Source organism: Protopterus annectens, chromosome 7.part0, assembly GCF_019279795.1.
Source record: "Protopterus annectens isolate FY-2018-M chromosome 7.part0, PAN1.0, whole genome shotgun sequence".
Classification (NCBI taxonomy): domain Eukaryota; kingdom Metazoa; phylum Chordata; order Ceratodontiformes; family Protopteridae; genus Protopterus; species Protopterus annectens.
Genome location: NC_056739.1, coordinates 493,324,116 through 493,351,192, shown reverse-complemented (window position 1 = coordinate 493,351,192; position 27,077 = coordinate 493,324,116). Strand labels below are relative to the sequence as shown.

Here is a 27,077-nt window from a genome sequence, read left to right as displayed (position 1 = left end):
TCCTCAACCTGGATCTTTGCATTCCACTGAAGTATGAACATTGTCATTATGTATCACCTTTCTTGCAAGGAATTTCATAGGTAACTGGCCTTCTGCCCTTGCAGGCCATTTTAAGCCAAGCTATTTACTCCATTTGGTATTAAATTATCCAGTCCTTTTCCCAGATTTATATACCCCCTATAATATAGGGGGTAATTCTAGGGGGTCAAGCCATTGAGAATTTAAAGGCAACCCTCCTAGGAGATATTCATATATTGCCCATCCATTAATGGATCATGATGGAAATTGTGTTCAAATATGGACAGAAATGAGCTTTGTTTTACATTGAGGGGAAGTCTGTTACTGTGAGTTATACCTTCTGAAAATGTACCTGTCCTCTGTATCATTCTGTTTACATTTCAGATAAGGTTCAGGTCCCTGGATTTAGTATTTCTGATACCATTTGACTTGTAGATGAGCTGGTCCATGAGTACTAGGTCAACTGATGCCTTACATGTTAGGTGCAGGTCCCTTATCAGCAGTCAGTAAGGGACAGTGTTTTAAGGCGGTCCATTTACGACAGGTATTTTAGGTCCTGTATCCTCTGAAAGCACTGAGAGCATTGAAGTTGCTGCTTTTGCTTTGCCAGACATCTCAAAGGTTGATGTTACTCCATGCCTGGTGAGGAGGCGTAGAGGAGCACAAGGACATCTTTGGATCCAGAAGATATCCATCTGCTAATAAACAGAATACAGAAGGATTTCTTTACTACAGTGGACACGTTGGTCAAATGTCACTATCAGATTTCCTAGGTCCTGAACTACTGGGTCAAACCTTAAGGGTGTATTATTAATGTGATAATGTCTCAGGGTAGTCGACTTCCCAAAGTTTATAGTACACTTAGCCTTTAGTTTTAGTCTATGGCTCTGGCTCCAGTTATTCATTTCATATGATCCTACGGGATTACTTGGCTATCAACCCAGAGGTCATTTTAAGCCTAGCCGTTTCATCTTAATGCAATACCATAGAAATGCTAGTCAATACCAAAGACTGACTTTAGTGATGACTGACCATGTCCAGGAGGATTGTGGGCTCTATCCCTGGTAAGAATTTACAGTGCCCCATCCACTCATCCAGGTTCCTCTTGAAGAGTGTCATAAAGGTGCTCTGTTTCACATGAATTGCTAACAGGACCTAAAGAAGCAGCAGTCACTGGGAGATAAATAAATCTGTCCCTCCAGCATGTCATAAGTTGCAAGCCATATTTAGGTCCCTGTAACAGGTAGCCCTAGCCCCGTCTGACTTACGGATATGCAGCAAGTTCATTAGGTTTGGGTCTTGGATGGTTCTGTAGGCCAAGCATAAGTCTCCCCCAGGTCTATACAATAGACAGTATAGTGACAGGAACTTTAGATAGGCCAATCTGTGTAAGGCACATGCTGGAGACCTTTGATCTTTTTTGCTAGAAAACTCTGACATCTCTCTAATTGCTGCAGGTGCTTAGTACGGTACAAGGCAAATGGGGTGTTATACTCAATTATGAGCCGGATAAGTGCTGAGCATGGGGGGGGGGGTTAAAATTTCTTTTGCTCTCGAGGCGATGCAAGTCTGCTATGTAGAAAGCTTTCCTTACTACAGTAGACACATGGTGGTAAAAGTTAAGGTCACAGTCAATGTGTGATCCCACGTCCCATACCACTTCATGGGTACTTAGAGTATTGTTGTTGATTTGATAGTGTGAGGGACATTGTTTGTGCCGAAAGGAATGATGATGCATTTCTTTGTATTCAGTTTGAGACGGTGACTAATACACCAGTCGTTGGTCTGCACAAGACCCTCCTGGAGTATACTGACATAATTTAGGGATTCAATGATTGCACCTAGTTTGCATTAATCTGCAAGCTTGGTCAGCCACAACCCCTTAGTTTTGACTTGAACTTCTGAGAAGTATATGGTAAACAGTAGGGGGCCCAACACTGACCCCTGTGGCACCCCACTGGTAACAGGTGGGCTGGTTGATGTGGAGTCACCCACTTTGATAGTGTGTATCCAGAAATCAACTAAAACAATCAAAAGGCTCACTACTGTTCTATTAAAATGCTTGATAAAAAAATTAATAAAAAGCTAATAAGTTAAATAATGCAGACCAATGGTAAAAATTCACAGTAAATTACTTTTAGTTTCAAGGACAAGATGTGAAATTAAATTCCAGACTGTAACAGTATCATACGAAATGTGATTTATACTTCAAAATGCTGGAGACAGATATGCTTTCATTAATACCTGGTGTTTTGGTAGCATCCAACTGAAGCTGCCATAAGCATTCTCTTATCTCCAGTAAAGTCTTAAATTTACAGTAAAGTCCAGTAAAGTCTTCTATTTACAACTTTACTGACTTGGACATTTCTACTGGCATGTATCCTTGTTGCAAAAAGGATTTTCTTTTGTACCAACACACTGGTATGAGGTGGGGAAGCTACTTTTACATTTAAAATTGTATACTAGACTTTTGAATTTAAAGATATTTTTTGCTAATAATGGAAATCCGACTGTTAATAACGTATTAAGCTTTAAACGGAGCAGTACTTATATTCCACCTAGCAACCCCACTGTTATGGTGTTCGAATGTTTATGTGAACATCAAATTAGGAGATGTATTTATACTGAAAAGGACATTATTGAACATCTAACCAGTGCTGAGAAATTTTGTTTAAAACAGCTAACTGAATTTAGTCAGTACAGAGTGATGAAATCTAAAAGGGGTGTGTGTGTGTGTGGGGGGGGGGGGGGTGATCATGTCTACCATAGATTATACATGCAAGATGCAGGATCTGTTGAATGACAGTGCTACATATGAAAGAGTGTCTACATTTGATGTACATTGTGCTTATGCTAAGATTGACTTGCAGCTTTACGAGTTTTTGTGTGAGGGGATCATTGCTGATGATAAATATAAATACTTGATGGTGGAGAATCCTATTACTCCTTGCATATTTGGCATTCCCAAAATTCACAGAAACATGAATTCTCCACCTTTTAGACCCATTGTAGCTGCCAGGGACTCAGAAACTGAGCCTTTAGCTTAATTTGTTGATATTACCTGTAAAATGATCCTAGAGAGGACACCCCACATATTGACAGATTCTTGGCACTGTTTAGATATTCTTAGAAACTTAAATTGTAATGAGGAATTACTGTTCACCACAGTTGATGTAATCAATTTTTTATTTGTTATACCCCACAAAATTGGTTTGGAATTTTTTGGTAACAGTTTGACAGAATACAGTGATATGCACAATGTCAAGAAGGAATTCGTAGTTGATCTGATGGAAACTGTTCTGCTAAACAATTTTATTTTGTTCGCTGGGAAGTATTACAAGCAGATTAAGGGTATTGCGATGGGTACCAGGTGTGCCCCCATATATGCCAACCTTGTTATGGGAAATGGGAAAGGCAATATGTATTTACCTCTAGTTATATGTCCAAAATGATTATTTATTTAAGATTTTTGGATGACATATTAATTTTATAGAGAAGCACCAAGGAGGAATTACTAGAATTTATCAGCTATTTAGGTAACACCACAGGATTCTTGAAGTTTACAAGTCACTGTAATCCGGACAAAATAGTATTTTTAGATATTTTTTTGTATAAAGTGGAAGGGGACATGTGTTCTAGTATTTTTCGCAAGAAAACTTATAGTAATTCCTTTTTACATTTCGAGAGTTGTCACCCTTACACTCAAAATAAAAATGTGGTGAAAGGACAAATGGTGCATTTATCAAGGCTAGTTAGCCAAGACAAACTTTTTAGGAAAGAAATGTCCAAACTTATTGACATGTTTAGGAATAGAGGTTACCCAATGGACTTACTGCTTAGAACACGTAATGTGATTTTTAAGAAAAGGAAGTCTATCTTCCAGCCTATTATCCTGGATCACACAAGAGAGTAATACGGATAAACATGGGACCATAGAAATAAGTAATTTTGCTAATGGTGGTGTTATGATATTAGAATATAATCACATGGCACCTAAGGTAAAATCCATCATCCAAATGACTTGGGACAGTGTATTTTCTGGTGATCTGAGAGAGACACTGGGCCCTGTACCTATGTTCACATATAGTAGAGGGGTGAACTTAAAAGAACTGTTGGAGAGAAGTCCAGTGACTTTTAACCAGAATATTTCTCCAGTGGGTAAATGTGGAATGTGCAGTACTTGCAAGTTTATTAACGATGGCCCATATATGTATATCAATAACCATTCAAGATCACTTAAGTGTCCTGGACACTGTAATTGCAACACGGAAATGGTTATTTATTTGGCTACCTGCCTAAGCTGTCTCACGTTTTATGTGGGTAAAACTATAAGCAAGTTAAAAAGACATATTTTAGAACATAATAGAGACATTAAAAATAAGAAAAAAGCCAGAGCTTTATTTACCCACAGTGTTATGTTGTTGTTTGTCTTTCGGCTTTTTCCCGGTAAGGGGTCGCCACAGCGGAACTCCGGTCCGCTAATGATTGGCAGTAGATTTTTACGAAATGCCAAGGTGCCAGCTCGACGCCCAACCTTCAACGAAGGCACGCCCATTTACGCACGCATGTCTTTCAAATGCTACCCAACCACGGGGAGGACATGCAGATTCCACACAGAAGGCACTCCCAAGCCTAGCCAAGAATCGAATGGGAGAACCTCTTGCTGTGAGGTAACAACGCTACCGGCGTACCACAGCGGCTATAGTGTTACTTGTGAATTTTAAAAAGTTTTTATTTTTTGTGATCGATAGAGTACCCAAGACTGAAGTTGGTGGGGATTTTAAGACTTTACTGGAGATAAGAGAATGCTTATGGCAGCTTCGTTTGAATGCTACCAAAACACCAGGTATTAATGAAAGCATATCTACCTCCAGTATTTTGAAGTATAGATCACATTTCATATGATACTGTTACATTTTGGAATTTAATTTCACATCTTTTCCTTGAAACTAAAAGCACTTTACTGTGAATTTTTACCATTGGTCTGCATTATTTAATTTATTAACTTTTTATTAATTTTTTATAGAGCATTTTAATATAGCAGTAGTGAGCCTTTTGATTATTTTAGTTGATTGCTTTTTTCACCTTGAAAGTTTTAACCAGATTTTGTTTACTGTTGGTTAATTGGATATTTGATGGATTATTTATTTATTTGTTTTATATAAAAGGATGGCATTTACTGTTGTTTTTACTCGGAAGAAGCCCAATAGACTTATGGGTGAATGTGCTTAGTGTGTTTAATAAACGGCTCAAGTGTTCTTGTCAGTGTTGTGGATTTTTTGTTTTACAAGTCTTATACCTTGGGCATTTTTTGCATTTGTTTTAATTTTGAATACATGCATTACAGCTAACGTAGGCATTTAGCATCAAATGTTTTGTCAAAGTAAAATTGACTTTTCATTTACTGAAAGGGCAAGAATGATGTATATTTAAAAGTGTTGCATTTGTGTCCTTTCCTGCATTAAAGGATTATGGAAGACTTAACAGTCACGCTTTAGAAGAACCTGTAGTATTTGTACATTAGTCATACTTTTAAGATATACTTCACTCTTTTTCCTAAGAAATATATTTGAGTCACTAATTTAAGATACTCACACTTAAGATTTTTTAACTAGTTTCAAAGGAGTGATAGACTTCCTAACTATATTTACAAAGGTGACATTAAGTAATTGCAAGCTGTCTTAATATGAAATCTTAATCTTTCCACCCAGAACCTGGACAGAAACATTTGAGTAGTGGAAGGAATGAAGTGTTCTGACTATTGGATCTGAGATGTTCACAGGTCTTGTACCCTGACTGCAGAGAAACATTTTTACTGTAAGTAGAGTAAGGCTGGAAACCACTTTTCACTTAGAACTCCATTAAGAACCATCAAATTGACTTTGATAAAGCAGCAATTTAAGGAGGGGGTAATCTCCATTTAATACACATTCTCTCATGATGCTAAATCCTGGAAATGAGCAAGAAATATATTTACTTTCCAATGATGTCTGTTTTGTAGGTGTAGGAGGATATCAGACCTTAGATGCCAGCAAACTACCATGGAATCTGTAGAACGTTAACAAGACTTGGTGGTGTGTTAAGAGGGACACAATCCTACATGGGGAAGTAGGATGGCATACTTTAGTGTAACTTGAACTCATGAGTGTAGATGGGAATTCCAAACATTAGCTTTTAGCAGTTTTTATAGGCTGTACCAATTGGGATTGAATTGGGATGAAACAATCCAGGCTATGCCACTTTACTATAATCTTGAAATGCTGAAAAACTTGTATGCCAAATGCTAATTTCTGAAATGAATTTAAAGATGCTTGGTAGTTAATGGTCTGGTGTGCCTGAATGTTGTAGGTAGTTGCTTGGAGTACTTGGACTGCTTTGAAAACCAACTTTGTTTTTGCTTGAAGGTTATTTTTTTCTCCTTTTTAGGAAGTTAAAAAACAACTTGGATACCATGTCAATCATCATCCTTGCCTTTGAGCCTTGGGGTGTACTACAAATGAGGTCAACTTGAACACTGACAAAGGTGAGTATTATGAAGGTAGGGGAGCTTACATTTTTATGGAAACCTGTTTATGAATGCTTTCTCTGCAAAATGTAGTTGTGGGGGTGTTTGGGTTCAAATAGGTTAATGTAGTGACAGGAACTCTTAAATTTGACCAAATGTGCTTAAACCATTGAGTTTTGAAAATGGAAAAAAGCTTTAGCATGCGGTTATTCATGCAACATTCAAATTCAGGTTTTAGATTACTAAAGTCTGAGCCATGACAGGATGGCCTCATGAGAACATGGTTGGAGAATGAGATGGTTCATTCCAGTATGTGAAGCTATCAATGACTAGACTATTACCCAGCTACTGGTGTGCTTGCATTGTAAGAGGAAGCTTGGGAGTTGTTACTGGAGCTCAAGGAAAACTTGATGTAATTTCTAAGGAACCTGAAGGTGGGGCAAAGTATGGTGATATCCCTGAAGTGTAGCTTGGCTGCTGCCTTTGAAATCCAATGCTTAAGGAAGTTCAGGTGTTTAGAGTAATTAAAAACTGTAGGGAGAAACTAATTTTGCCCCTAGTCTGCTGTCCCTAGTGGTCTGGCTGGTTATGAAGCTCTTGAGTTGCTCAAGGGTAACTGAACTCTGACAAGGTGTCTGTTTACTCCTTTCATAGGAAGTGTGGACAGGGGTGGAGAGGCTAATGTAGCATAAAGAAGAGTAGTTCCAGAACCGCAAAGTCAAGACAATAGTTCGTAAAAAAGGTAAGTCCTTTATTAGTTGCCAAGTGGTAAAAATCCAAAGACAGTTGGTACAAAGCAGCAAAATCAGACCAAATGGTAAAATCCAAAGTCAGTAGGTACAGAACAGCAAAATCAGACAAGCGCTTTCGCTTGGAGAATGCCAAGCTTTTTCAAGTCAAAAACAGTTGCCTGCAGTGAGGCAACTGTTTAAATGAGGATGTTAATTAGTCACATGTTTGGTTAGAGCTGAGTTGCATTAAGAAACAATTGAGACTGTTTTGAGCAAAAGAACAGCCAAATAATAAAATGAAACATTAAAATGTGCATAGGTTAAATTGACATTGCATTGTTTATACATGACTGGTAAACCAAGTGAGTGTTATGATGAAATTAAAAACTTTGCTTGTCCAAAAGGTTTGGATAGAAATACAAATACAAATACAAGTGGAAGTTTAAACCAGTCATGTATAAACAATGCAATGTCAATTTAACCTATGCACATTTTAATGTTTCATTTTATTATTTGGCTGTTCTTTTGCTCAAAACAGTCTCAATTGTTTCTTAATGCAACTCAGCTCTAACCAAACATGTGACTAATTAACATCCTCATTTAAACAGTTGCCTCACTGCAGGCAACTGTTTTTGACTTGAAAAAGCTTGGCATTCTCCAAGCGAAAGCGCTTGTCTGATTTTGCTGTTCTGTACCTACTGACTTTGGATTTTACCATTTGGTCTGATTTTGCTGCTTTGTACCAACTGTCTTTGGATTTTTACCACTTGGCAACTAATAAAGGACTTACCTTTTTTACGAACTATTGTCTTCACTTTGCGGTTCTGGAACTACTCTTCTTGGTGTTATCAGTTTTGCTCTTATTTTTCTTCAACGCAGCTAATGTAGCATACTTGTGCAAGGAGTGAGCTTTGTATGCCACTACAGACTGCTGGCTAATGTTAAGCATGTCAGTTCCTTGGGGGGGCTATATACTTGAGATTCAACTCAAGTAGAACAAGGCTAATGCTGACTTGTCTCGCCCTGTAGGACTTGAGACTACATGCTTTATAACTAATAGCTAATACAAAGCTTTTAGTTGGCTTAATGTTTTTCTTGGTTCACAGATGTCAGAGGCAGAGCACAATTTGCACCAGCTCTTAAAGGTAAGTTTGCATGAATTACTCTGTAAGAGTAGTTTTAATCTGTTTCATTTAGTATATTCACTGTCTCTTCAAAACTGTTGCTAGCATGATTATTAGCTTGAAAAAGAAGCTGCAAGAATAATATAGAGCAAAATAAAATATAAATGGTTAACAAATGCTGGAAATTAGAAGTAGTATAAATACTGAAAAATAGTTTAATTAGATATTGACATCCATGCATAAAGGAGCATGTTAGTGAGAAACAAGAGTTTGTAAAAATAGCCGTGCAGATGGTGGTTGGAAAAACGCCAACAAGATAAAGAATCAAGGACTGAAACATCAAGCAAGATAAAGCAGGAACACCGAGTTTCAGATAGTACAAGAACACTGAGTTTCCCAGGACCGCCGAGCTTCAAAGAACCAAGGACAATCATAAATCAGAAGAAACAAATGACGACTGTTATACATCAGACTTTGGAAAAAAAAACATCAGACTCTGTATAAATATGAGTCTGTATAAACAAGCTTTGGGAATTTACCATAGAGAGCTGACAGTATTCGTGTTACATGCTTGTAGACCCAAAAGCAGAATTGTAATAGTAAACTTTGCTAACTGAAGCAGTTGGTCTCCGTGTATTTGCTGTAATTAGTATGATACAGTAGTAAAGTAGTTGGTCACAGCAAATAGCTAAGTACTGTGGTATGCATGTATACAAATGCAAGCAACAAGAAACCAACAGAAGGCATGCATATCATTTTACACACTCTGGAGATGGATACAGGTAGCTGGCAAGACACTACCATGTGTGTTCTGAAATCAACACACTTACAAATCTTCAATCCTTGTACTTTCTCTCTTCTAACCTTACATAACTTTATTTTTGATTATTTTAGAGTATATAACATTTAAGCTTCTGTTTACTACTCTTGCTTAATGAACATCCTCTGACCAGCTTCTTCCCATCTTGTGACCCACAGGAAATTTTCAGGTAAAAGGAAGCCATTCAAGACAACTCAATTGCACTAGAGATGGTACATGTGAACCAGTGCAGCTATAAATCTGCAGTAAATTGCTAAGTTTTCTACAGAAATCAGTAAATGGCACTGCTGTCAATTTGAGACATGATTTCATGGTTCATATTGGTCTTTGTAACGTGGGAGGAAACCGGAGTACCCAGGGAACGCACACAAATGCAAGGAGGACATGCAGACTCCACACAGAAGGTACTCCAACCGATAATCAAACTGGAGAACCTCTTGCTGTGAGGTGACAATGCTACCTCTGCACCACTGCGCTGTCCAGTGTATGTAGTCTTGGAAGTATGCTTCTATAGCTGTAGATACTCCAGCTTACCTAGCAAGCACATGTTACATGGTATTGATCTCTGTCAGATAAATTGATAGAACCTACTTCTAGTGGTCTCTTCTAAAGACTCTTGACCAAGATGGCTAGGAAAATTAATTGCTGAACCAGAAATGTTCAGTTCTAGGTGATGCCCAGACAGTGATCAACACAAACCTGTGGATGGGAAAGCCTTTGGTTAGTTCATGGAATGCCATGCTCGTGTTCAAAGTGTCTAAATTGTATCTTAGTTCAGTGCTGTTGTAGCATGAGAATACCTTAATGCTTGGGGAGTCACTTGAGCACTCATAGGTGCTATCAACATAGTCTGCCCTAAAACCAGAAATTGAGGACCAGAAAACAGCAGCAGGACATGAAACTGCTTTTTTCAGCAGCACTTTTGCCTGATTCATAGTCCTAGGCTAAATGCCTTTGTGGGTCATTTTAAGCCTAGCCAGTTATTTCATGTGAGAATCAAACACTGGACCTTGTCTGTAAACACCTTAACCATTAAGCCAGTCTCCCACCCTTAAATATTGGTACTCCATGGGATTGCACTGATGACTGTAAGTTAGACAGTTATGCTCTGACTTGACACACCAGTTGACTGCAGTGAGATTAGAACCCCTACCCCAGTGCACAGACTAGAGAATGCAGTACCTATGCAAGTACCACAGCACAGCTCCGACTTGTATGAAGTATAATGTTCATAGGAAAATACTACACTAGATGCTCTTGTGGGCCATTTTAAGCCTAGCCAATCTCTCCTTAGTGAGAATCAAATCCAGTACCTTGTGTTTGTGAGTTAAAAACACCTTTGATTACAACTGCTTCCCTTACTCAGAATAGTAAAGACCTCAACCATCCACTGCTTTACCAGCATTCAAAGGCAGTACAACACTGCTTTTAAATCCTAATTTTGTACTAGTATATGGAGAAAAATCTCCATGCATTAACTGTGAACAGGTCTCTAATTGTAACAACTGTTCTTGACATGGATGCTAAATTTTTTTAGCTGTAGGTGAATTCCTTGACATCCCTGACTTGAACACATACAGTCATTAATCGCAGACTCCATCATAATCCTCCATATTGCCATCAGATTGGCTCAGCCACAGAAAGCAAGGCATAAGTATACTGTAACTTAGCATGTTGTACATTTTATAATGAAATGAACTTGCCTTGCTACTCTTATAACCTAAAACTGGACATTTTGCATTTTTTAACTATAAGCTGGCCTAGCAAAACTAGAAATCGTGGTTTGTCATGCGTCTGGAGTTACTGAAGAGTTTCAGTGATCCAGTAGTGGGACTCTGCGATGGACAGGATTTGTAAGTGCAAACTTTACAGCTGCACCTTATGTATAGATGACTTGTATCCAAATATTACTAAAGGGCTGATAACAGATTTAATAATTAAGAAAAACTGAACATGCACAACAGTAGACAGTGTCATTGTAGGTGATGGAAGTGCAATGTAAAATATGGCTAATACTATATAAATTAAAATATAGGAGACTTATCTAATTCATACTATCACCTTTTGTTCTATATCAAAACTGGTATTCCCTGCAGATCTGTGACTGGAAAGATGCAATTAGCTAATGAGGTATCTAATGAATTTTGCATACTTGGCATCTCTGTACTATGTCAAGGCTCCATGGATTAAGAGCAGAATGATTCCAGCCTTGGGGAGGCAGAAATGCCCCAGTCTGCTGCCATTTTCACCTTACTCTTAAGATTATGTTGTGATACAGAAACAGGAGGAAAAGCAGGTAAACACTGAGATGCCTTTAGAGTAGGGTGCAGTAAACCATTACAGCTCTTCAGGCACACCTGTGCTAAATGCACTGTCATGTTAACTTAGAACTTCAATGCCTCCCTCCATAAGCTGCACTCTAGCAGCCATGATGCTAATAGAAACCCAACTGAACACACCCAAGGTGCTCACTCCTTGTTTTCAGCATATGTTGCTTATCATACTAGCTGTCTACTGCAGCTACACCTTAACAACCTTGCTTTGCCATGTAATGCACTGAAACTTGTCATTAAGTCTTGTACAGTACTTACTAGATACAATAGGTTTATTTATTTATTTTTATTTATTTATTGTATTTGTTAACCGGGATGGTCCACTGGGCCTAGGTGACCCCATTTTCACTGAAAGCCCAGGGAGAAAAGCTCCAACATAAAACGACAGTACACACAAGAAAATAACATGCATTTTAGAGTACAATAGAGTTACAATGGAGTAAAACATTAAAATTGAAACTAATGCAGAGTTTATACCGTAATGCTACATTAGGAATAATGTAAGTCCAGTGGTTCAATGTTATATACATATATACACACTTTTATATATACATGTTTACAGACTTCTACCTTGCGTAGAATTAGATGATTGTAGAACAGCTTTGAGGATTAATTATTATTTGGTTGTGGGTGTTAGCAACAAAGATTTAACAGTTAGAGTTTGAGCTCATGCAGTTGTGGTATGATAATGTGAGAGAGATATAAGGAGTATAGAGATTGAATAAGGAGAGGTTAAAAGTGAAGAGGCAGATATTTAAGGAGGTTTTGCTATGGCACATGAACAGTGCCAGAGTGAAGAAAGATGTTTTCTTAAGGATGACTTAAAGAGAACAGGATTACTTATGGTTCTGATAGATGGTGGGAGAGCATTCCAGAGTTTAGAGACTGTGACAGAGCACACCATTTGACCAACTGAGATTTGGTTTGTCAACTATTAGCAGTGATGTGTGTTTTGATCTAAGAGGTCTGTTGGGATGATAGGTGGACAGTAAAGAAGAGAGAGAGGGGCACATAGATGGTTTGTATGTAAATTTATGTGTAGTAGTTAGTTGAAGGTATGTGAGGTGTTGTGGCAGTTCGAGCCAGTTTAGTTGGTGTAAGGACAGACAGTGATGGGATGAATATTTTGAGTTAGTTACGAATTTGGTGATCTTATTGTAGCATGAGTCAAATTTGGTTTTCAGCGAGGACTGTATGTTGGTGAGGATGGGGGCACCGTAAAGTAGGGATGGAAGCAGGAAAGAAGAGGCTAGAGCTTTCTTGGCAGTAAAGTTAAGGAAGTGCTTGTGTCTATGGTGGGTACCTAGTTTCTGATATGTTTTTTGATGTTGTTATAGATATGAAGGTTGAATGTTAGATTTTCATCAATGATGATACATAATAGTTTGATACTTGAAATGACAGCAATGCTAGTATTAGTTAGGGAATGGATGGAGAATTCATTTCTGTTGAGAGAGGTATTCTTTTTGGTGGTGAATATTATAAGCTTAGTTTTATTAGAGTTAAGAGCGAGATGGTTACTTGACATCAAAGCTTCGATTTCTGTAAAGGCCTGTTGGCTAAGTTGCTGCAGGTTGGACACAGTCTTAGCAGAGCAGATGACTGAAGAGTCATTGGCATACTGGATAACTGTGCCATGAGTAAGAATGGTGTGGAAGTTATTGATGAAAATGCTAAATAGCAGGGTGACTAGTATTGAACCCTGGGGAACACCTGTTGTTGTCTTCAAAAATGATGAGCAGGATTTTTGCCATTTAGTAGCTTGTTGCCTGTCGGAGAGATAATTAGAAAACTAGTTCAGGGTGAGGGGTGAGAGACCTAAGTTGGAGAGTTTGCTAAGTAGGAGGGGATGGGAAACCATATCGAAGGCCTTTGAGAGGTCTAGGAAGAGTGAGGAAACTAAGTATCTTCTGTCTCAAGGCCTATTTACTGTGTCCAGAAAGGATATGAGAGCAGTACTGGTACTGTACCCTGGCCTGAAGCCGTGCTGAATAAGAGAGAGGATGTGGTTATTAACAAGATAATTGAGAAGCTGAATGTGAACACATTTTTCTAATATTTTAGAGATGGGGAGAGGTTTGCTATGGGCCAGAAATTAGAGATATCAGAATTCTGGCTGCCGTTATGTAAAGGAAGAACAAATGCTTTCTTCCAAATGCTAGGTATGGTGGCCTCCTTAATGGATCTATTGAGGATTATACTGACTGGATAGGCAATGGAGTTAGCGGCTAATTTTAAAAATTCAGCCAGTAAGTTGTCTGGACCATTTGTGGATGGTTTGAGTTTATGAAGGAGTTTCTGTATAGTAGAGGTGGGTATTGTTGTGAATGTGAAAGTCGATATAGACGAGTTTAAACAGGGGGATGATGGAGTATTGGGTGGTTTGTGGTTTGTTGGTGGGAATATGGAGGTTAGCTTTGCTATGGTGTCAATAAAGTTAGAGTTAAAGACAGTGGCTATCTCAGTGGGAGTTTTGTCAGGGTTTGGGCAAGGATTATTTTTAGTGCCTGGATAAAGTAGGGAGTCTAGTGCTCCCCAGAACTTTTTAGGGTTTAGTTTGTATTGGTTTTGAAGAGTTTGGAAATATTCTTTTTTATTTTTAATCACTAGACGTTTTGCCTGGTTGCATAGCTGTTTATATTGGGTGAGGTCAGTTGAGTTTTTGTTTTTTTGCAAGGCTTTCCAGGCTTTGTCTCTAGTGGACATAATTTCCTTAGTCTGTTTGGTCAGCCAGTTGGCATGTTTAGCCCTAACTCTCTTCAGGCGAGGTGGAGCTACCCTATCTAAGATCTCAAGAAATGTTGAATTAAAAAAAACTGCAGCATCATTGAGTGAGAGATATTTTAGTGGCATCCAGTTTATATTGTCTAAGATCTCATTGAAGGTAGAGGGGGAGAAATTAGATAAATCCCTAATGAGCCTAACTTGGTGTTGATGTGGGATAGGGGTAACCTTACTTATCATGAAGGCAGGTGAGTGGTCACTGATACTATTTGGTAGTGTACCAGAGGAGGAGATTTTGTTTGGATCAGATACCAGGATCCAGTCAAGAACTGAGCCTTTGTTGTTTTTATAGTTGGTTCTGGTGATGTCTGTGATTAGTTGAGTGTAATTGTATAGGTTAATGGTGTTGGAGGGGTCATTATTTGAGATATGTCAATTGATGTTAACATCACCTAAGATAGTTTCGTTATTCAAGTATAGGTATGTTATTGCCTGGGGGGATGTATATGACCGTGATATAAAGGTTTTTACAGTTATTCAATTTTAGGAAGGCCTGCAGTATTTCTGCAGGGGAGAACTGTGTGATAGGTTTAGTGTATGGAACTACTGTAAAAGTATTTGGGTAAATTAAAGTGACTCCGCCGCCTTTTTTCTTTGGTCTGTCAGTCCTTAGGGAACTATAGTTAGGGGTTAGGAATTCTACATCTTTGACATATGGTTTTAGCCAAGTCTCTGTGATGGCTGTGGAGTCGGGGTTATTTTGGCTTAACCACGCATGCAGATGTGAGACTTTGTTTCTGATGCTCTGGATATTAATAGTGGTGAAGTTTAGGGGTTTTAGAGGGTAGGAAGATGGTGGAGAGAAGTCGGGGTTTGAATGAATGTCTCTGCACTGAGCTAAACTGGAGTGGGTGGGAGGCATAACATATTGAGGCTTCTTTTTTATTTTCAGTTAGACTGGAAAGATGGCAGTAGTGTAGCAGGGGCTTTGAAGGGTGAGGATCTTTACTTTGTCTTGTAAAAGTATGTTTGTGCTGTATAAAGTGGGGCCTATTGACGTGTAGCTGGGGAGTGATGGTGTGTGTAAGGTAGTTGTAGAAGTTTGTTTGTAAGGTATGTGGGCAGTGTAATAGGAAAATAGATTTAGAGTGAGATAGAGGTGGAGTAGGAAAAAGAGGAGAAAAGTAGGGTGGATGGGAGACGTTGTAGAGGTGAAATTTGTGCATGATAGGTACTGAAAGATGAGGTAAGAATATGGAGCTGTTTAAGGTATATGGGAATAATAAAGTTTATTGTATGAGATAAATAAGTGTTATAATGATTAATGACTGTGTGTGGGATAAGTATGGTATTTAAATGGATATAGGGAGATTATGGTGGGGAATAGTGGAGATACTGTTTAGTCTGAGAGGTTTGTAAGTGGTAGGAGTTACAATATGATAGAAGTGCCAGTAATGAGTGGATTGTTGGATTAAGTGTAGGTGGGTGGAGTAAGAATATTATAGGAATGTGATTGTTAGGACGAGTAAGATGGAGAGGAATGCAATTGAAGGAGGATGTTGTGTAGGAGGGGTATAGCTAACTATAAATGTAATTGATGTGGGGGTGTGTGGGTGGGAATGGGGGTAGGGGAGCGGAGTGGGCCTGAGCGGAGCAGGGCTTCACCCAGATTGAGAAGCAGTGCAGCGAGAGACAATCAGTCATGCGCAGGGAAACAAAAAACAAGGATAGGTATGACGTAAAAGAGAAGAGGTGTAGAGAGTATTTAGTGAGTGAGAAAAGAAGCAAATGTCCGTTTCTAGTAAGGCAGTGTGATGGTCGAGGGAAAGTGCATTAACATCTATGGAGAGGCAAGTAGAGTGTAGTAGGAGAAAATAGGATAAGGTATCAGAAAGAGACAGTTTCAGAGTAGAAAAATGTAAGTTATACAGAACTAAAGCAGAATAGAGCATAATAGAGAGGGCTGGCTAAGGAGCTAAACAAAAGCACAATGGGAATAACTCTCACCTTGTAAGTGAACTGGTAGTCTACATTCCACCACAGTGATGCAGATGTACTACACACGGGAGACAGCTAGTCATTAGCATCTTATGGCTGTGATCTCTCTACCACCTGTTGCTAAATTGCCCATATACAGCTTCAAGGGAAATTGGTTCAGTCCCCTCACTGGATCAGAAACAAAATGGACACTACTACACTAGCAGTTGTGCTCTTTTCTGTCTTAGGATCGATCAAAGAGCTTCCTGGAAAAAAACTACTAAAACCCAAAGGCTACAGAATGAAGACCAACAGCTCCATGAAATAAAGCATTAAATTGGCAGCTAGCAGTTAATGCAAAGAAATAACCTGCTAACAAGTTTTCACCCTAGTATCACTGTTCCAATAATTCTGCTCCATTTTTGATATGACATTAAAATTTGTGTAAAAGTGGTTTTCTCTAGCTTCAGTCCTTTCTCAGGTAAAACATTGTGTAGATGGCTAATGTACTTTGGTGTCTAAATATAATTTTTGCTGGGGCATCTAATTCTACTGAACAGCCAGAATTGCCAGGTGTTAATGACTGCAGTAATGAACTGCAGAAAGGATGGTAACAAGTCAGCAATGCAACCTCTTGCCTAGCTGTTTATGGCATAACTTAATGACATCAGGTGAGTACAAACTTTAATGCACTGAATTGACTGGTTTGGGGAGTTGAGGTAGCATGATAACTTTTATCACTGTACATGCAAGGGATGAGGCTTTATACTGAAGGGTAGTGGAGGTGCTGAAAAACATACTGCAGCATAGGGGTCAGTTGGCAGATTCTCTTGACAGCTTTGGGTTAAACATTAAGCAGTTCAAATTCACATGTTTTGTAATCAAGTAAAAGCACCGAAATATCACTCTGCTGCTTAAGGAGCTGTTTGTTCTACAGAAAATGTGATGCAATGCTGGTCCCTACTTGGTTACAATTTTCATGAATATACCACTACATTATGGTGGATTGGTACAAATTCTATACAACACCTAGCGCAGCTGCTAAAAATTTTCCCATTTATGGGGGACTGAATTTTGAAAAGTTAAAATGAAGTAGGTTTACCTGAAGTCTAAGATTCAGTGGGGTGGTACAGTTGACCTGATTTGTCATTACAGTTAAGATGTCATTTAGGTGCAGGTGAGCTCAGTTGGCAAGAACTGGGTCAAGAATAAAAGCCTTGAGTAACTTTTGTTCCAGTACAATGGTACTGGCCAAGTCTAGGTGCCAGTGTACCTATTGGTAACTGGAAATCCCCAACAAGAAGGAATTTGGTTTACCATTTAAAATTTAAATAAGCTAATTTCCATAATCACAGGGCACATTGATAGGATATGAAGCTAGCAATGAACTATGTTGGATTTAAGGGTGATATCTAGCTCCAGTTAAGATTATGGCCAACTCTGTGGCATGATTCTGACAATTCTTCCTTGCAGTTACCCAAGGGCATGAAGGCATAACAGGTGTTGCTCTAATCTAGATCAGGGAGTATCACTGCATTCAAATAATGTCTGAACAGATTGTTAGAGTTTTAGGAGGTCCACAAGTTCTAACTTTCTATTTAGACTCCTGACACTTAATGCTATCACGTCTATATTTTGCTTTGTAGATGTTCAGTATGGGAACTATGCCTAAAGACACTATGGTGACAGTAATGGCTACTGCTATGCAAAAGAGCTGGTATGACACATTTAAGGTTTGTTTAGCAACAGATGGCTATCATCTCATCCCAGACAACTGTACTGGATCCACTTAGAAAAATGTATAGCCTATTAAAGCAATTGTCTTGGTATTTAGACCATGGTGAGGGCAAGATACTAAAGAACATTCTTTGTCTAACGCATACAAAATATGTTGTCCCACCTGGTGACTCTGATCCATTCCTCAGACAATGGCCACCACTAGGTTGTATTCCTTCCATTAATTGGACAAAAGCCCTTGACATGTTACAGGACAAGCAGCTTTGTCACTCTTCTTTGTGTGGAGACAAAAGTTCATATGAGCGAAAAATGCCGGACATCGAAAATAATATTGTGGGGGCTGTGCCCCCCACAACCCCTGCTAAATATATATACCAACTCCAAGATTGCACTACAGTGAGGAAAGGGCAAATACTCCAATCTTCACTGTACTGCCATCTCACCACACGCATCCCAGTGTCTGGCATTTTCGCTGATTAGAGCGTTCGCTTATATGAACTTTTGTTTATATGATATAGACCCTAAATGTTTCAGCATATGAAAGCATATGAAGTTGGCGTTAATGGGCTCAGGCCTGCTTTCCTGGTGGATTGTGTGATCTCTGTGGATCTGTAGGATGAGAAGGAATAAGTTGTGTGCTGGAGGCTGGGATCTTTTAAAACACTGGCAAATCTTAAAGCCTCTGCATAACTTGTGGTCTTTATAGCAGTTGTGGCTGTACACATACTGACTGGGCTAAAATCATTTGACTCAGTGTTCAGTCTTTCACTATTAACAGTGCAGTCAGTAAACCTAAGGCAGTTGTTACACTGTCTTGGAACACCTAATGCAATCATAATGATTACAGATGGGGGTGGAACAATGCACCATATTGCCAAGGTGGAAGCCTAGAGCTGGTGATATCCCTCAGGTATTAAAGGGAGACTGCTATAGAGGATACTGAAGTTATATGGGTGCATAAGGTGATATTCTGGTAGGTTAAATGGGTGATCATTGGCTGAAGAAAATTGCGTGTGCCAAGACTGGTGGTTAGTCTATTGACTAGTGCCACTGTTACCATAGCTACTCTGCTAGGAATGTCCCACTGATCTTTCACTTGCCAAAAACAAAACAGTAGCAATAAACCATGCTGTTTGTCAAGAATTGGGTCTTGCCCCAGGTGCTGCATGGTGTTGTAAACATGCATCCTTCTGGTAGATGCCATAGACAACATCTTGAGCAACTTGTAACAAGAGTTAAGTGGCACGATGGTCAAATTTAGATTCAAACAGCTCATTGCACTTCAATAGTAACCATTCATTTCATCAGAAGAGGGCTGTCATAAAAGGTCTGTACTGCTAGAATGTTTACCAATTGCAACGATTTTATTGAAGACTGCAATAACCTGTCTGATGTTTTCTAATAGAGGTTATCCGGCTAAGTTGATTGCTGATATCAAACACGAGGTTACTAAAAAGTGTTCAGGTTTTTATGCCCATTGATAAGCAGCCTGGTTTCTGATCCTTCTGGGGTTAATTCAGAACAATGTTAACTCTAGTACTGCTAACAGCTCGGGTTGAACAGGCTGTATGTAATGTTGAACATATTAGCTCAACAAGCAGATCAGGAATCGGCCACACTTTTGTCACTACCTATAGTGTTGACAGTAATCATATTTTGGACATAAATAAGAACTGGCAACTCATCAGAGATGGTGACACCTATGAAGTGCTGGGAGCATGATCAAAATTTATATATAAACAAGGTAGTAATTTAAAAAAATGTGATCATATATCTAGTACCTGGGTTGTAAAAATTAGAAAAATGTCAAAATACATCTTTTGTTCATAATGCCACTGTATATACTGTGGCAATGAGATTCAAGTCAGTAATGTATAAAAATATCAGGTCTGTTCAACTTGCCAAACCACAGGTGTTTAGGCCACTCTGTGTTCTTGCTGTCCTTCCTATCATATTGGCAAGAATGAGCAAAAATTGAGGCAACGCATTTATGAACATATGTACAACATGAGGAGGTACAAGTCCACTAATGTGCTGTATAAACATATTGAGAAGAATCATGGACACAAATTTCAGTTTGCAGCCATAGAAAAGGTGGAAGTCAGTCTAAGGGGCAGTCCATGGTCTATATTACTGGAACAGAGAACTGTGGTGGCAGATCTTTTTAGATGCTACCACACCCCCAGGCTTGAATGATATTCTCTAATAGCATTCTTAGAATGAAAGCTTATTAAATAACATTTTTATTTGTAAATATGGCCAATTCCAGACTGTAGATGGTCTGCTTACTGTTTAGTGATACTGTGTATTGGATATTCACTGGCTGTATAATTGAATAGTAGGCATATGCATGAGATTTTATGATTGCTAGTTATTTAAGCATATTTTAGATGCGTATAAGACACATTGGGGGAATTTAATAAAACCTACATTTTTTTTACAGTGTAGGCATCGCGCTGCTACTGCCAACATGAGCGCGAACAATTTTAGATTCATTAAGCCCTGCTGAGCAGCGCACACAAGCGAGCCAACACAGAAACTACCATGGCATGCAAATCAACTCATAAGCAGGTGAATCTCATGCAAATGAGGCAGATAGAGCAATCCAGCAAGCAGATAGGCAGCTCTGCAGATCCTGTGTCAGTGTTTATAGTGTACACTGAAAAATTCTGTGTCCAGGAATGTAGACAGATGAAAGGGGCTGTAAAAATGTAGGGAGATGCACAGAAATGGCATAACGCACAAACATGAGCAAAACTATTCACTTCATGTTCCAAAAGTTGCAGTAAATGTATTAAAAAAAATCTAAGCATGTTTGTGCGGCATGCTGCAGTGCACAAACATGCCTTATTAAAAAAAACCTGGAAAAATTAAATATTAACATGAGACAGAAATGTGTTACAGGACCCTGAGTGTAGTATCTGCAATGGTGCACTGGTGCAGTTGCTAACGTGGAAGGGCTTGGAAGTGCGTAGTATCCAGGTTGTGAGCATGGATCCCTATGCAAATGAGGTGGAGATACTGAATAGCATAATGGGGTAACCGTGTCTGCAAATCCCCGCCATGTAGGCAGAGAACCATGTTGGTGCCCACAGAGGAGGTAAGTGACATCAAAGAGAGGGTCTGTCCAATAACTTCTAAGCTGATTGGTGCTTAGCTGCACCTGTTTCCATGGTGTGCGGTCATGCTGAGCGTGGAAGCCTGGGGGAGGGTGTGCACTGACTGTTACGCATTGTTTACCTACGGGGCACGCATTTGCGTAGTGCTCCACAGTGCTCAGTATCTAAAAGGCCAATGATGCATTAGTGTTGATCCTTGCTTAGCTTCAACTAGGGCCATTGTATTATGTCGATGTATTAGGCAGGTACACTGCATCATAGGTAGCTAATCATGCAGGCAGCACCTACAGTAGAGCACTATAAAGTATGCATACACCCTACACTCTTATTTTTCCCCCATACTCTGCATCATTGGAGTACAGACTTGGGAATTTTAACTGACAGAATGCTAGGGGCTGTTGCAGGTCTGCTACATTTGTACCAGATGTTTGCTAGGGAGACATCTCACACGGCCATTTAGTGGGAGATACTGGCTATCCACTGGAACCATGGATGATGACACCCATCAGAAATGCATACAAACCTATGGGAGAACACCATAATGAGGCACATGCACAAACTAGAAACATCATAGAGTGTATGTTTGGGTTGCTGAAGGCAAGGTTCCAGTGCCTCGATATATCTGGTGGAGCCCTGCAGTACTCTCCAGCAACATGTGCATATATGTTCACAGTATTTTCCATGCTACACAATATGATCCTGCGGTAGGGGGAAGGGATACACAGCTCCCCACCAGTGCCTAGGTCACCACCGCCACACTCACAGGAGGACTTGGAGGAGGAACCCCCTGATGTCCCTGTAGGCAGACGTAGGTGTGCCCAGTATGCCCTAGCATTGGCTAACAGACAATGCATAGCACATACACTGATAACCTAGGGACCCAGGGACTGACAACTTACTCCCACTCACATACATATAATAAAATAGCTGAGGCCAGGCAACACACACAACCTGTACCTTTCCATGTATTGGCTGTGTACCGCTTGCATCATAGAGTCTGCCTTAAACTAGAGGTCTGTCAACTGCTGCATTCACAAGGTAAGTCTCTAACCTACACACTAATTGTAAGGATTACTATAATAAGGTATCATATGTATGGATCTGCTGCTGTTATGCAAGAAAATGTAGGGGGCTATTTGGTCAGAGTTAACATCCACATTGGACAACTGATACCCAGTCCAATATTATGTGTTCCTTAATATTCACTAGGCCTCATGGTTGGAATATTCACAACATCAGGCAAGAGAGATGTTAAACAGTGGGCACACATGATATTTGGACTAATGTCTACCCAAGCTGATCATGTGCTGCTGTTCCCCCACCCCCAATACAGCAGTGTACCCATATAACTGCTTTAACAGAAAATCAGCTATGGTATAGTAGTGGATCAGGTAATCTCAGGGCTGTAACATAGTGCTCACACATTGTATGACTCTCTTCACACAGGATAATGTACGTATGTATGCTGTTTGTGTAATGCATGACCCCTCTCTGTCTAGCAAACAGAGTGGCTCAGTGGACTAGGGAAGTGGAACATGGGTGATGGAATTGATGGTTCTAATCTGGAATTACTCACTTTTGCATGTAAGGTAGTAGTATTTTGGTGTTTTCACAGAGTGTCATACCTCCCAACCTCTCAGTGCAAGAAATCTGGACAAAGCCAGAAAGATTGGGGGGACAAAGGCTCAAACATAGGGGCAGAGTTTAAATATTGGTCACCTAAACCTTGCTGAAATTAAAGGTGTTGCAGTGGTACATACATTCTGAGGGATATAAAGTCTGTCACACAATTGTTGGTCTGTAGTAAGTAGAATGTATTGATGTCAACATTCAATAAAGAACCAGAAGACCACGAGTGTGTGAGGAACAGACCAAACATATGAGGCAAATCTCTGGACATTCTGTGAAAATCAGGACAGGTGAGAGGTATACAGACTGTCAGTCTGTTGGTGGTGTAACATTATCAACCCCAATTACATATTTAGTACAGCTGACAGCTGGGGAATGCTGTGGACATTTTGAGTGAAGTGCAGTAGAACTGTAGGAACAGGGACGGATGTTAATATTTGTAACATATAAAATATATAAAATCCCGGACTGGAGTACAGGTAGATGTGGCCTGGAGTCAGATAAATACTGACAGTCTCACTGGGCATGCCCATACACTTAGTAAAAATGAGTGCAATTCTGTTGGCCCTTCATTAACATGACCTATTATGTATAAATGTCTATACCTACAAACATATACTTATACATATCCATCTGTCAGTATCACATGCATAGTATAGCTATCGCTATGGAGTGTCAAGTAGATATATATAGCTATATATATGAAAATGATACATAGACACCCCCATATATGTACAGAACACATATACATATCATACACATACAGCTACATTTACATATACATCCCTGTTATATACAGAAATATGCGTGTGGATGTCTGCATTGTCTGACATACCCTAATAATGGTGAGTAAACTGTACTAACACACAGCCATAATGTTGCTCAAAGGATCCAAACTAAGGGTGCAACAGTACAAAATCCACTTACCTACAGACCCCTATGTCTGCTGGATGTCACACGTAGACAGACACAGGTGAGCAGGTGATGTAATGTATAATGGTGTTAACACATGTATGGACAGGGCACACTGTCCATGCTCACAGTGTCACCTATCTAACTGCAAGCAGCCACATATGGTCATACTGGTAACTGTACACACATAGCTAAGATAACATCAGTTATCTCATTGCTAGGATAGTAGCTGCATATAACAGTATAAACCAATATCACTCTGCAGGCCACAGATGCTGTTCAGTACAAGCCTAGTTAGTGTAATGCACAAGTACTGCGTGTGCAGTCACGTATACAATAGACTTAACCTGTGGTGCATACAGTAAGTACTGTGATCTATAGTGTATAAGGCTAGATGGGCAAGGGTTCTAGTGTGTGTGTGTGTGTGTGTGTGTGTGTGTGTGTGTGTGTGTGTGTGTGTGTGTGTGTGTGTGTGTGTGTGTGTGTGTGTGTGTGTGTGTGTGTGTGTGTGTGTACCCATGCAAAACAGAGATACTCTCATGGGCTATCCACCTGCAATGGTTATGCACCTTTTGGGCCCGTAACTTGCTGCTGGCTTCCACACTGCCCTATTCTACAAGGCCTGCTGTCAGCCACCTTAAGACTACCAGCTGACAGTGTAATAGCAAGACTTAAGCCATGGCACTTGTGATAAACACTGTGATCTATAGTGTGCAATACTAGATAGGTAGGGCTTCTAATCCCACTCTGCCCAACATGGTGTGTGTGTATATCCATATGGCAAATGTATGATAACCTATGGTTTTGCATAATTTTATTTGTAGTGGGTGATGTTACCCCCCTCCCAAATAACTGACTACAACAAGGCTTTCTTATATCCATAAGCATTATATGTTCTAAACTGACAGTACTAACAGACATGAGTTGTGCTGCGTGCATCGGGTACTGTGATCTGTAGTGTACTAGTACATAGGTAAGTGTTGTAATCTACATACAGCCAACTTGCAGTATGTGTGTGCCTTTGCATGTCCTGTATGCAGTGAGTGGAAGTAGTGCTAGCCTGAATGAGGCCATGTTTGTGTTTGAGGCTGTTACAGCAGTATACATCATAATAGGGGCCATAGCACATGTGAACTTAATTAGCATAATGGCTATACAGCCCTCACAATCAGAGATGTCTGTATACCCCTTGGTACAGGACAAGTACATATTGCCTCAGTCGAAGAGGGACTCAGTCAGATGCTGTGTGTTAAGATGACAGCCACACAGCCAATCAAACAGCATGTGCTGAGGTGCACTGAGGTGCTCTGTGTACCATTAGGCAGGGCCTGTTTCAAGGATATGTTTGTCTGCTAGACAAATGTTTCACACAAGCATGTAGTACTAACATCACATAGTAGGTAAATGTCCTTACAATGAGTCAGCCATCTACTATGCTTCCTACAGATAGGCAGCATATGCACACCAGCAAGGTCACACTGTGTCCTGTAACAGACCTTATCACAAATTGTGAATGCATGTGTACGCTGACCACTGCCATTGTCCTTGGTAGACTGCCATACAGATGTGAACCTATGCAGCCATGCACATATACTGCTGTACCTTGCTGAAGTCATATTTCTGCTGTGCTGCCATGCCATGCTTTGCCGCTTCACTGCCGCTGTGTGTCTATAGGTTACCCCTTCAGACTCCTGCAACAGAAACATACACAGGTCTGTGACATACTTGTTATTGTGTAACAATACTGCCAGTACATCATACAACATAAGGTCCACAAAAGTATGCTGCGTATGTTTGACACGTGCCAGCATACAGTATATGTTGGTGACCACTACAAGTGGCATGCAAAACAATACTGAATTACACAAGTACTTGTCAAGTAATATAGTCACCCTGTGCAACAGACATAGCTTCATTCCCCTGCATCGATGGGAAGGATGACAGGGATGTGGCACAAGTATCACTTGCACAGGGTGATGTGTGGGGGTGCTGGAGGCCTAGACTGGCCCAAATGATTAACAGCATGTGTGTGAGTCAGGAAAGGGAGTGGTTAGATGGAGCATGGAGAGGTGCTATGCATGTCTGTAGGTGATCTGCATGTGACAGTAGTGTGTGTTTGCATATACACAGTCAAGCTCAGTGCTAGCCCTACATGTGTGTATGTTGGACAGCTGTGGACCATACATGGTAGAGTTGGCAGTTCACCAACTCTGGCCCTGAACATGGGAACTGGCTCCTCCAGGAGTTGCACTGGCACCACTATGCCCAAGGTCAGACACAGTGCTAGTATCTGACAGTGACTGCTGTCTGCTGGGCCCATGTCCTCCATAGGACCACCCAGGACCACATGCCCATGGCCTGCCATGTCATGGTGTGGACAGCATACTCCCCTCTGTAGTGCTGGATGTACTGCCACTATGGAAGGGTAACTCTGCAAGGCCATGTGGACTCTCAGCAGATGGTGTTGCTGACCTATGTCCATGGGTCCAATGTCCAACTCCAACCACACATTCCAGCACAATGTGCAGCCCAAGACAGACACTGCCTCAGCCCACCATCTGTCCACTGCATCAGTGAACTGCTCCAGGGTGTCTCCAATGTGGTGGAGGCAGTCACGGTTGTCAGACTGTGCTGCATCCATAATCCTAAGCATACATCTGGTGTTCCATTCAGAATATGCCTGTGCCTGCATAACAGGCCCGAATCATGCACCAAGTGGCCTATGATGTGACACCTGCAACAGGTGGTGGACAGACAGCTGTCCTCCTATGAGCACCCCTGTCAATCCACCTGTGTGGGACCTCACCAGTTCTCTAGCTGTGGCCAGTGTCTACACTCACTGATGCCATAGTTGTCACCGTGGCCTGTTCAATGTCTCCACACTATGACTGTCCCATATATGAGGCCTGTGGGAACTGGGCATTTGTAGGTATACTGACTGTGTGTGGTGACAATGGGGGCAGAAGACAGATGTCAACCTCTGGGACAGATTCAGCCCCCAACAACCCCACCTATGCCTCACTGTGGCTACCATCATTATCAGAGTCAGAAGAGACACTGACATCATGTGGTGTGGGGGAGAGTCCCCAACCCCCCCCATCACCTGTGGAAACCAAGACAAAAGCAGTACATTACTACCTGCACTGCTATGTGATGTGTGTCCCTGCCTGCAGGCCTGTGACTTCCAGCAGTGAAAAGCAGTTATTTACTTTGCAATGCTTTGTGTGGATAATGAGTGCATGAGTCATTCATTAATTGCTGTCTTCACAATAATGTAATGGAAATGCAAAACCAGGACTATGTGTGGCAAAATGTACTGTATGCAAGGCATTTAACAGACTGAGCTACTGAGTTACTGCTACAGTGGATGTATTTGCAAGATTTATGTGCATACATACAGGCTGTGACATACATTTACTATATTCAATATGTGCATGGCTTTATATGG

The 27,077-nt window shown here is 40.3% G+C and overlaps 1 protein-coding gene across 1 annotated transcript in view; it reads left to right on the top strand.

The window, feature by feature from the left end:
- Nucleotides 1-4,004: 4,004 nt before the first annotated feature.
- Nucleotides 4,005-27,077, top strand: part of LOC122806000 (uncharacterized protein K02A2.6-like) — a gene marked incomplete at its 3' end in the record, with an annotated part of 84,769 nt that continues 61,696 nt past the window's right edge. The window contains 1 exon segment of the mRNA XM_044076241.1: nucleotides 4,005-4,292. Within this exon segment, the coding sequence (XP_043932176.1) occupies nucleotides 4,005-4,292 (288 nt within the window).